At 30.4% G+C, this 12,736-nt stretch overlaps 1 protein-coding gene across 1 annotated transcript; it reads left to right on the top strand.

Annotated features, from left to right (window-relative positions):
• Positions 1–6,013: 6,013 nt before the first annotated feature.
• On the top strand, positions 6,014–8,496 carry LOC137808255 (putative indole-3-acetic acid-amido synthetase GH3.1). The gene is made up of 3 exons (XM_068609283.2): positions 6,014–6,504; positions 6,720–6,821; positions 6,916–8,496. Exons 1-3 carry the CDS (start codon positions 6,176–6,178, stop codon positions 8,300–8,302), a joined length of 1,818 nt encoding a protein of 605 aa, XP_068465384.1. The 5' UTR covers positions 6,014–6,175; the 3' UTR covers positions 8,303–8,496.
• The last annotated feature ends 4,240 nt before the right edge of the window (positions 8,497–12,736 follow it).

Genomic DNA, 12,736 nt, shown 5'->3' with positions numbered 1-12,736 from the left:
CTTTCTTTTCGTAAAGAGTTAAGCAAAAAATTTATTATTTGCTGAGACACAATTCTAAATATTGATATTATCAAGCAAATAATTTACTATATTAATATATAATCAATTATTTTGGTGGAAATCATGATATTGTTTACACAAATATCACTTAAAATAACCGATTATATTATTTTTGGTGAGTTTTCATATTCAATCAAAATAAAATAATTTATTATCACTTCCAATTCTATTAATTCTATTTTTACAAAAAAAAAATTAAAAAAAATATTTGAAAATGGAAAAGATTTTAATTAAAAATACATATACATTTAATCTCTTGGAACTAAAAAGATTGAATACATATACACATAAAACTATAATAATATATTATTTGAATACATATTTGAATTAATAAAACATAATAGTATTATTATTTTATTATTTTAAAATATTAAATATAAAACTTCTACTTTGATCCTAGGTGTCTATCAGAACCAAGAATATTATATATACATAATATTTTCACAAATCAAAACATGAAAAGAGTAAGAGAAGTTAAACCATCAATTTTATATAAATTATAAAAAATTTATTGCAATGTCAAAAATAGTTCAATGTAAAAAGGGTTGTCAACAAATTTTTACCTAGTTAATAACTTCTGAATTTCAGTATTCAATACCATAATCCATATATTATGTTTGATTAATTCATCTATTCTGAATAAAGTTGAAAGTAAAACCATAATCAGTTTTTGCCAAGTTCAATCTTATTCCTTATAACTTATTTCAACTCATAATATACCCAGTTACACTATTTTGACACTAATTATCTCTATTTACCTAGTTGTCTCGATAATGTATTTCAATAGCAAAATATCATATATTCTCATTTAAATACTTATTTTATGAGTGCATTCAATTATATAAATTTCCATACACAATTCCTTTTACATCAAGATTTTATTTCAACAACATTTTCAGTTAACTCTCATTATCTAGAGAAAACTTTTTATTCAAGAAAAGTGTAATCACACATTCTTCGTATAATTTCCTGACACTCAAACCTAAAAACTATAACCATCATAGCTTGTTTAGATTAAAAAAATATCTTATTTCTTAACTTGTCAAAATTTGGAATGTAAAAAATTACAAATGCTAACAAAACAAGAAAAGAAAAGGTTTGAATTATAATTTATAGGAAAAAAAAACTTACTCAAATCAAGGTTTTAATAAAAAAAACCTTGAACTTAACTCTATTACCTGCAATTCTGCGGCTTAAAAGTTAAGAACAATTATCTCATAAACTTGGAGAAAATATATAAAAAATGTTTATAAAAATGAAATATCTTACTTTTTATTTATAATCTATTAAAATAGTGTATCCATTCTTCATTTAATTTAAATTATTTTCTCGAAAGCCTATGGAAACATGGTCTTATTTGACCACATGACAGAATAACTAAATATTATGATGAAGAGAGACAAACTCATTGATGAGATTATTACCTTTTATTTTTAGACCGTAGAGTCACTAAAAAATTATTAAAATAAAAAATTTATTAAAATAAAAAATTAATTAATTATTATATTATTAAATCAGATATTATTTTATTAAAAAATTATAAATATTTATAAAAGTTTATATTATTAATAAAATTTTATAATGTATTTTTTAAATTGATATTAATTATCAAGTTTTAACTATCAACTACATTAAATTTTAAAACTTAAAGTAACTAGTAGTTAAAATTTTAATAATTAATATTAAATAATAATTTAAAAATTATTTTATAATATTTTATTTTTTATAAAAATTATTTTAAATATTAATAATTTTTTAATTTATAAAATAATATTTAATCTAATTAATATAATAAATATTTATTTTAAGTTAATTACTATTTAATATTGCGAGAAAAAGAGAGTTTCATTATTTATGTACTTACAAAAAATTTTGTTCTTCCTTAAGATCTCTAAACTACATGTGATTCCAATTAATAATGTTGTGTGATTTTTTTTTCAGTGCAGTAGTTAGTGGAGATAGTATACATACAAAAGTACATCAATGTCATTTTGATTTTTTTTTATTTAACTAAAAATCTGATTTTAGATTATATCTAAAGCTATTTGTCTAGATTTGTTGACGTGTTTATTTATGATTAAAAGTTTTTAATTTTTAAAAGTTTTAATTTTAGCAGAATAGTTGTGTAGTGTTATTATGTATACTTGTTTGGTAAGTTAAATTTGATTTGGTGGAATTTCTAGTTGTTTTCGATTTAATTTGTAATAGAATTAGAACATGATAAATTTTTTACACTTAACTAAAATTAAGATAAATTTTCATATTAATTTTTAAATTTTAGATAAAATTTTAATTATTTTATATTAAGAGATACAGACTATATTACCATGTCCGAGGGTTACTAGTGTCGGAACCCTAGGGAATAATTTCCCCGAAACTCAAATCAAGGATTAAGATACACATGCTGTATGAACACCTCTGGTAGAGAAGAAAAAACAAGAGAATATTCAAATGTTCTGATGCGTATTTGACTGCCAAAATATTCGTTTCCGTTGCTGAGCGATAACATAAAAGCAATCTAAATTGACTAAATTATGAATTTGGTTCCTCAAAAATCATAGAAACTCAAACCTTTATTGGAACTTTGCATAATTATTATAGTTCCTGGATGCTAAGAAGTATTCTTAAAAAATCATATACTAAACATAACTTTAGTAGGGTTAGAAAAAATTGAACTTGACTTTTTAAAAGAAATATAAAATAACTTTGAAAGCATAGGGAAAATAAATGAATAGCTAGGTAATAGAGTAGGATAATTGTTTTATTAAAATTAAAGATATTGGAGGCTGAAAACAAGGAATCACAACGTAACTGTCATAATGAAAAAATAAAACCAACCATTAACCTACCCCTTGAATTCAGAATTATCCCCGTTCACACAGACACAAAGAATCAAACAAAACCCTCAAATCCAAACCTAGTCAAATAAAAAAGTTGCAATATAAATTCATATATCTTATCTTGCCATGCAATGACCGTAATGCATCTTTCTACCCTATGACCTAAATTATTAACAAATCTTCCGAATCACCATTCGTTTAGAAGTTATCGTCACCTAATTATGTTTAATAACAATAATAATCTTAAAATAAGATAATATCCATAAAAAATAGTGTTCGTCTTCCTCCTTCGGCTCTCGGTCTTGGGTGAACACCGAATGGGGGTATCTGCGGAAGACACTCCAACGCTCAAGTCAGTAAAACGGGTGATCAATATTCGGGTAGGTGCCCAGTAATAAATGACGTACCTTTCTCCTTGAGATGTGTGCTATTTATATTATTTTAATGAGTTTACCTTATTGGGTCTGATTAGTGGAGTGGATCTCACTTATGGGTGTATTACCTAATCTTTAATAACAGATTAGCTTCACTGACCTTGGTTTGAGCGTTAATTGATGTATGTGTCGGCCAGCCTGGCCGACCATGACGATTTCTCTTGTCTCGACCATGTTTCCATGGTCTTGGCCAAGTTTCCATAATCTTGGTCAGGTTTCACTGGTATCGGGCAGCTAGGTGGGTCTCGGTCAGGGAGACCGAATGTCGGTCTCGCCCATACCAGTACAAATAGAAAAGTTTAATCAAATTTAAAGTCCCTCGTAAATTTATGTATTTTTAATTGAGTTTTTATTTAAAATTTTGTTTCGAGTATTTAAAATTTTGTTTCAAGTGTCCAAAAGTTTTCAATTGAACTTCTACCATTTGATTTTGTAGGTATCATGTTTTTCTATCTTCATGAAAAATAAAACATAATATAATTAAATTTTAAATCTCTTATAAATTTTTGAATTTTCATTTGAATCTTTAATAAAAAAAAGTTATATTAAATGTCCAAAATATTTTTAATTAAATTTATTTCATTTCATTTTATCATTTTGATAAATATAAAAAACTTTGGACATTAGTAGAAACTTTTAAAAATACATAAATTTATAGAGAACTTCATACTTATTTAAGGCAAACAGAATTATGTTCATGTTTCCCATTCTATCCTTCGGTTTTTCTTACTATTGAGCGAAAATGGTTAATTGGATTATTTATTTAAATTATTAGCAGATATAAGGCATTGTTATATCTCCCTTTTCAATTATATAAACACAATCGTCATTTTATTTTAAATTTAAATATGTTTTTAGTTCGTAGAAACTGAGATAGTTCAATTTTATTTTTTTAAATATTTAAATTATAAAATATATAACTTTAAGTCCTCAAATTGAAAAATATATAGTTTCGGTACTAGATTTTATTATTCGAACACGGTATTTATAATGTAATCACTCTTTGTTTATTTATGTGTTAAATATTTTTAGATTAGAAGGACTTTTTAAAGTGATTTTAACTATAAGGACTCAATTTGAAAGTCAGTACAAATATATAAGGACGTAAAAATTAATTTAAAGATATAAATATAAAAAAAAAAATTATAAACTTAATAGTTTGGATTTATTGTGTATTTTAGATTAGTTATGAATTATTGTAAAAAATAATTTATATTCCTTTTTAAATAACATGGTTAAATTAATTTTATATTTTGATATGCTACCTGAAAAAATAATTTAAGATACTGGATAAAAAGCTTATTTATTATCAAACCAGAAGTTACAACTAATGTTACTATTCTTTGAAATATATCAGATACACGTATTATTTAAAGAAATTTTGACTTTCCGAAGTTTGGGTTAAATAAAATATAATCCTATACGATTAAAAATAATTCAGAAAAAATCAAGTTTGAATAGAACGGTCAACACTTTAGTTTTAAGTGTCACCTTTCAACTCATTTAATACTCAATAAATAATCATATTATTTTACACGCTTTTTTCATAACACTTTATTACAACTCATCATTCTATACATCTCTTTCAATCATATTATTTATTTTAACTCAACCCTATTTTTTTTCTTATTTTATCTATTTTAGTTATAAAATATAGCACGCAAATAAAATTTCTCTAATAATTAATGAGAAGCGAGAGTTGACCAAGTTTATCTTCAAGTTCCATTTTTCAGCAGATCGAGGAAGCTGTACTTGCTGCCCATATGTTTGAAAATTAGATACATTGATTTTTAATAGAGTTAATTATGATATATCTATTTCATATAAATATAAATAAATAAATTAATATATATCATGAAATTGTATTAAAATATACTTTTATCAAAAGAGTCAGATGATGACCAAATCGCCAATTTTTATAAAATAGTTTTATGTTGTTATCCAATTTCATACAAGATAAGTGTTATGAATAGTGTTTTTTTTTTTTAAATAACAGAATGAACTGGTAAACAATTTCTCATCTCTTTTTATTGTGTGTTTCTAATTTAATAGGTGAGACATGAATTTAGAATCTATTTTTTTCCTTTTGCTTTTTTTGAAAATAAAAGTATATTTTTAAAAATTGAAATGAGAAGCAGGGAAGGATTGTTTGAAAATAGGGATGAAAAGAGGCTTGATCTCTAACTGTTGTGATAAGAACAGAGGATTAAAGAAAAATGAGAGTTTGAACAAATATAAGTAGATGGCAGAAATAGGGTGGGATAAGATGGAAAATGGTGGAGTGAAGTTTTGTTCTAACTAAGTAAAAACTTGTCACAGTCCCGGGCTCAGCCGGCAGCCATCACTTTCTGATACCAACACACCCTACAACCCCAAGGCCGCATGGTTGGCCCCTAACGACTACACTGAGGAAACTTTTGCTGACGTGGCGGCATATGTTGACCCACATGTCGGCCACCATGTTCCATCCCTGGCCCACGTGTTTCTTCAATAAGCTACACTATCTGAAACACACACAATCCTTAGTCCCGCGGATCCCCATTAACTCCTACAACGTTATTCCAAACACTATTTGCTCCCGCCAACCATGACGTTCACTGTGTCACATGCTTCATACTTCTAATTCATTTTCCCCTTCTTGCACCACTCTATAAATACCACCCAAATTGCTCAACTTTTATCCATCCATACTCATCTACTTCTTCCACTCTCTCTCTCTTCTCTTACCTTCTCATATACAACCAAAGAGCCAGAGCTAGAGTTGTTGTTAGCTAACTAGTCTAACTTACAAACACATTCCTCTATTTAGCTCTCTTTTTTTGTGTTGTGATAACCATCATCATGGCCATTGCTGCTGACTTATCTCCCTCCCCTCTTGCACTTCCTCCTACTTCTGACGACAAGAACGCAAAGGCTTTGCGCTTCATTGAGGAAATTACCCGAAACACTGACCGTGTCCAAGAGAGAGTGCTTGCGGAGATTCTGAGCCAAAACGCTCCGACCGAGTACCTCAAACGGTTTCAGCTCAATGAAGCCACGGACCGTCACACTTTCAAGTCCAAGGTTCCTATCGTTTCGTACGAGGATTTGAAGCACGATATCCAACGCATTGCTAACGGTGACCGCTCCCCTATCTTCTGCGCTCACCCGGTCTCTGAGTTTCTCACTAGGTACTTACATTCATACATACATTAGTACCTCTTCGCATTGCACGCTAGTAAAATGTATTAATTAATCGACAAACTTTAATTGGAGTAGGTAGATATTTTTATTGAAAATTTCACCTTATTAATCTGCATTAACCTTTAAGACATATACAATTCCTGAGGGTATACATAAATTGTGCTGATATGAATGAATTAGCTAACCTTGGGTGAAACTGCAGTTCTGGAACATCTGCTGGGGAGAGAAAATTGATGCCAACGATTCGTGAAGAGATGGACCGTCGTCAGTTACTTTACAGCCTTCTGATGCCAGTGATGAACCAGTATATTTCCGTTCCTTACACATGTGTAATTATAGTTTGTGTTTTATTTATGTGAGGAGCTAATTGATGTTCATACGTTGTTACATTTTCGCAGATACGTGGGTGGGTTGGACAAGGGTAAGGCTCTCCTGTTCCTGTTCATCAAATCGGAGACGAAGACGCCGAGTGGGTTAGTGGCACGTCCTGTGCTGACTAGCTACTACAAGAGCGAGCAATTCAAAAACAGACCCCACGACCCATACAACGTGTATACAAGCCCCGATGAAGCAATCCTCTGCCCTGATTCCTTCCAGAGCATGTACACGCAAATGCTATGCGGCCTCATCATGCGCCACGAGGTTCTCAGAGTGGGTGCCGTTTTTGCCTCTGGCCTTCTTCGAGCCATCCGCTTCCTCCAGCTCAATTGGGCCCAATTGGCCCACGACATCTCCACCGGAACCCTAAACCCAAAAATCACCGATCCTGCCATCACGGAACGCATGGCTCAAATCCTGAAACCCAACCCGGAACTTGCCAATTTCATTATCAAAGAATGTTCAGGAGAAACCTGGGAACGCATAATCACCAGAATCTGGCCAAACACCAAGTATCTAGACGTGATTGTGACAGGTGCCATGGCGCAGTACATTCCAACTCTTAATTATTACAGCGGAGGCCTACCTCTCGCTTGCACCATGTACGCCTCCTCGGAGTGCTACTTTGGGCTTAACCTAAACCCAATTTGCAACCCCTCTGATGTATCCTATACCATCATGCCAAACATGGGTTACTTCGAGTTCTTGCCTCACGACGACGACTCTTCAACTTCATCTTCCACCTCCTCACGTGATTCGCCACCGCCTTTAGTCGACCTTGCTGACGTTGAACTCGGTAAATCCTACGAACTCGTTCTCACCGGATACTCTGGTCTATGCCGTTACCGTGTGGGTGACGTCCTCCAAGTCACAGGGTTCCACAACAGCGCCCCGGAATTCCGCTTCGTGAGGAGAAAGAACGTGCTTCTGAGCATTGACTCCGACAAAACGGACGAGGCGGAGCTGCAGAACGCGGTGGAGAACGCCTCCGTGCTGTTGAAGGAGCTCAACACGAGCGTGGTGGAGTACACGAGCTTCGCGGACACGAAGTCGATCCCGGGGCACTACGTGATTTACTGGGAGCTGTTGATGAAGGACTCGCGTCACGCTCCCTCGCGCGACGTGCTGGAGAAGTGTTGTTTGACGATGGAGGAGTCGCTGAACAGCGTGTATCGACAAGGGAGGGTCTCAGACCATTCTATTGGGCCGTTGGAGATTCGTGTGGTGAAGAACGGAACCTTCGAAGAGCTTATGGACTACGCCATCTCCCGAGGCGCCTCGATAAACCAGTACAAGGTGCCACGGTGTGTGACCTTCACTCCCATAACGGAGTTGCTGGACTCCAGGGTCGAGTCCGTTCACTTTAGCCCCGCAGAACCTCACTGGTCCCCCGAACGTCGTCGTTGAAGGGTGGGTACGTACGCACATGCAATTGTGCGCGATATTAGTGTTAATAAAAATGTTAGTAATAAATGAGGGAAAAAGAGAGTGAAAGGAATGGGTGGTGGTTCATCAGTGGAACCCTTTCAAACTGTCTGGATCTGTTGATTTGATGTTACGTGGCTTTCATAAAATAAAAAAAGTTTATGTCTTTTGCTTTACATTTCTGTCTGTTACAATAAGCTTTAATGGCAGCATCATGGATCTGTCCCAGACATCTTTGTCTTTCCGTCTAGGGAACCCATCATCTCCACACTTTTAATTACTCCATATTACATATATATTCAAGAAGGATAATAATACAGTCAAAATCTTAATTTTTATGTAGTTATACTTACTATTATTATTTTAATATATTTTATATTATTTAATAATAAATTTATCATTTACTATAAAAATTATATATAACTTTAAAAGTTATCAAATTATCATTTTTCATTAAATAAAATCAATCTTTTTCTTCAACAAAATGAAAATTGCTTTTCATACATTTTAATATCCTTTTTTTTTTGCTTCACGTGCATGTAATGTAACTTTCATGGGCAAAAAAGTCAGATACACGCTTGGCTTTTGTCTCTTCTTTTCCGTGTGGAGGTATATGCAAATATATAGTATCAATAATAATAGATTTACAATTCACATTTTTTTTTATATAATCACATTATAATTTTTAATATCAACTGTTTATGTCTTTTATGTCCAACGCTTCAAAAATAAGCATTTTCTGGCTAAGTAAGGAGGTTAAACAAGTTCACAAGCATTTACATCGTTTAGGTTTGGCATTTTAAGGATTATGAATTGTGAGAAGAAGATACTATCCTAACAAATATTTACATCTCTTCGTGCTTCGAGGTTTAGGAAGCCACCCATCTAAGATTATGTTTTTAGATTTTAGACATTTAAAATTATATATGTATTTTCTCTCTTCCTTTCTAACTTCTCTACGTTGAAAATAATAAACACAATATACTCACAATCATGCACAAAGTGAATGAAATGTATTAACTTGTAACTAGTTCATACACCTTTCATATATGAATTACCATTTCAAAACTCTCTCAGCATTGTTCAGCATCTAACCCAAGCTTGGTCAAAATGTCTGCAATTCCACTCTCAAATTTGCAGAACTTTTGGTCCCTTAGAAGTGAAATTGAGTCTCATTGGGTTTACTTCTAGAATGTACTACTGGTTTTAGCCAAATTTATTTTTTTGACTTGTTATCTACCATTAACAACATGTTTTCCTCAGTCCTTATCTTCAATTCTTCAAACAAAGTCTTCAGTCATAGAGCTTGGCAAGCATTCACACTAGCAGCTATATAATCAGCCTCACATGAAGACAAAGCCACGACAAATTGCTTTCTTGACCAAAGTAAATTGAAGCATCTCCAAGCATGACTGCATAGCTTGTGGTGCTTTTCCTGTCAGCTTTATGTACCAATCATCATCAAAGCATCCAACCATATTGTGATTAGAGCTGCTAAATTTGCTAAGGACATCAAAATCCATAGCCAATTGTTCCCTTAGCATACCTTAGCAACCTCTTAACAAACAAAATGAGATTCTTTTGTTCCAGGCTCATGGAGGTTGCTTCGAGACATACAGAGCCTTATGTAATTTGTGCATTTGCTCTTTCATTCCTTTAACTTCAAATCCATGTTGTTAAACAAATACTTTTTCCTAGCCATTGCACAATTTAGGCAACAATTTTTTTACTGGTATTTAAATGGGAATATTTATTAATAGGGATGAGTTTCTCTTGCTTTTGGTCTAGCGGGTCTCAGCGGGAGGTCCGTACGACGGGTTGTTAACTAAGTAATAGAACGCGTCCTTGATAATTGTGTTGGTTGTGTCTAGACTGTGAGAACTCCCGCTACATAGATAGTTTAATATTACTTATCGGCGTTTAACCATCATCAATATGATACATTAACTTCTTTAAATAATAACAATATTTTTAGTCTTTAAAATAATATATAATTTAATTAATATACTAATTAATTATTTTTTGTCTTTTAAATTTATTTTTATTTAATCTATTTTTATAATAATAAAATAATAAAGCTTACCCGTTCAAACATATTATCGTATCCAGTCATAAAAATTCTTATAAGAAAAATTAAAAAAAAAATATTTAATAGAATTTTTTATATTGATCATTTAATATTCTTATTAGAAACTTTTCCTTAATTTTAGATGCCTAAAAACATAAAGATAAGTTATAATTAATACTGAAATTACAATTTCTTCAAGTAATTTTGTTTCTTGATCGGTATCAAAATATCACTTCCCATCATTGTAATGTAATAGAGGTTGTTTCTTTCTGCACCTCCATATCTTTTTTAGGCACTCCAGGTTAAATGAATAATACCATTTTTTCCTTACAAAAACACATTATAAACTTTATAATCTGAAAATGTATTTTTCTATTTACACCCCAGAATCTATAATCCGTAATACTTTTTTTCCTTAAAAAAACCCATTATGGATTATAAAATTCTGAAAGAATTTTTAACTTTCAGATTCTATAATTAGGAGTTTTTCCTGATCATTCATTCTAAATTAAAAATAATTAATATAATAATAAATAACTTAAATATTTTAAAAGATAATTTTAGTATTTTAAGAAGTATGGGTGGAAAATAAGTTATGAAAATGGAGAAAGAAGGAACTTGTACCTGTAGTAGAAGGACGGACTAATGTCAAATGAGTCAAGCAATGCCCAATAGACTTGATTGTAAGACAAACTTTTGTGTTCATAGCCCAATCTTATATTTTAATGCGAGTTGAAATCAGTATATTTCAGATTAAAACAAAATTTAATATATTATCATTTATTCATTTTGGGAACAATGACATTGGAAGGATGAAGCAATTTTTTGCATTTAGTTCAACATGTTACTTGGTTTTACAATGTTTTTGTTAATATAGAGGTTTGAAAGAGTGACTATTTTGCGCTGCTTAATAATCTCCCTGTTATATATTTTTTACTCGATTTAATGTGACTCGGTATTGTTCAATTAAGTTTTGTATTATTTTTTTACTTGGTGTTTTTGGTGAATGTGAAATAAATTCGTGTCAAAAATATTGTTGTAATAAAAGTAAAAATTAAATTCCATTATTGTGAAAATTGAAGAAATCACTGAAAAAATCAACAGTGATAAACAAGAATATTGAATCAAATTCTCAGTTAATTAAGCTGATAATGGTAAATTTCTTGTTGTTATTGTGTTTTTACCAAATGGCTCCTTTTTTATTGATTTTATTTCATGCATTATTTATTTCACAGAATTATTTAATTGCTTAAATCGTGTAGTTTATTATAGCTATGATATTAAACTATTCTACTAAATAATATTTTTGTTTTACTTAAATCATGTAGGTTATTATAATTATAAATAACTTTTTCTAAGTTTAAAAATATAGAATAAATGATTTTATGATAGGCACGTTGAAGTCAATAGTTTAAAAAGAAATCAACGGGTTACGGGCCTATGAATTTTGTGTTGCATATATTTTGTTTACATAAATGTAATGTCAACCTGTTGGACATCATTTTTTAAAGTTTAATATATTTATATTAAAAAATTCAAATTCCTCTTAATAATTTTATTGATACAACTTATTAAAAAAATATTTGTTTTTAGGATAAAATTTAATATTTTAGAAGACTCGTATTTTATACGCTTTATATTCTTTTAAGATAAGATTCGTATTTTATAAGATTAATATTCATTTTCAAGATACAGTGCAAAATGGGTTAGTTCTGAGATATATAATTGTTGGTTATAAAAATGTAATAAATAACTTAGTAGTGAAAAGGTTATAAAAATAAAATAAGAATCATTAATCTACATTATGTTATTTAGAAACTCGTGTATCGAGGAGGTCTCCACCACCGTCACTGTTGCACGTTCCGGTGGCCCGCCAACGTTTGGCAGCTTCTCCTCCCCTTCTTTTTCCTTTGTCGCTACTCTCTCTGCCTCCATGCTTTCATCTGCAAACAGATCCGTGATCTTGGGAAAATGTTCTTTCTATAATTTACTTTTAAAAAAAAACTTATAAATCGTGATTTTAATAACAGTTTTTAGATATACTTTAAAAAAATAAAAATCTATGTTTCTTACAATCTATTCATGTAAAGTATGGTTTGTTTTGAAGTTTTGGTTACTTTCTTTCTCAGTTTTATCTTTAAAAAATATATGCATAGATTTGTTGGTTATTAATTCAGATTTTATTATTATTAATTCAGATTTTATTATTTTTAAACTATTTTACCGTTATATTGTATTAATGGTCAATTTACAGATCTGTTATATATATATAATTGAGTGAATAAAAATGAATAAGATAAGTTTTACAATTTTGTATAATTACGTTCAATTAGTTACTACAATCTTTT

This window comes from Phaseolus vulgaris, chromosome 3 (assembly GCF_051622355.1).
Source record: "Phaseolus vulgaris cultivar YP4 chromosome 3, ASM5162235v1, whole genome shotgun sequence".
Classification (NCBI taxonomy): domain Eukaryota; kingdom Viridiplantae; phylum Streptophyta; class Magnoliopsida; order Fabales; family Fabaceae; genus Phaseolus; species Phaseolus vulgaris.
The sequence above is the reverse complement of the archived record's forward strand: the minus strand, read 5'-3'. Positions and strand labels throughout refer to the sequence as shown.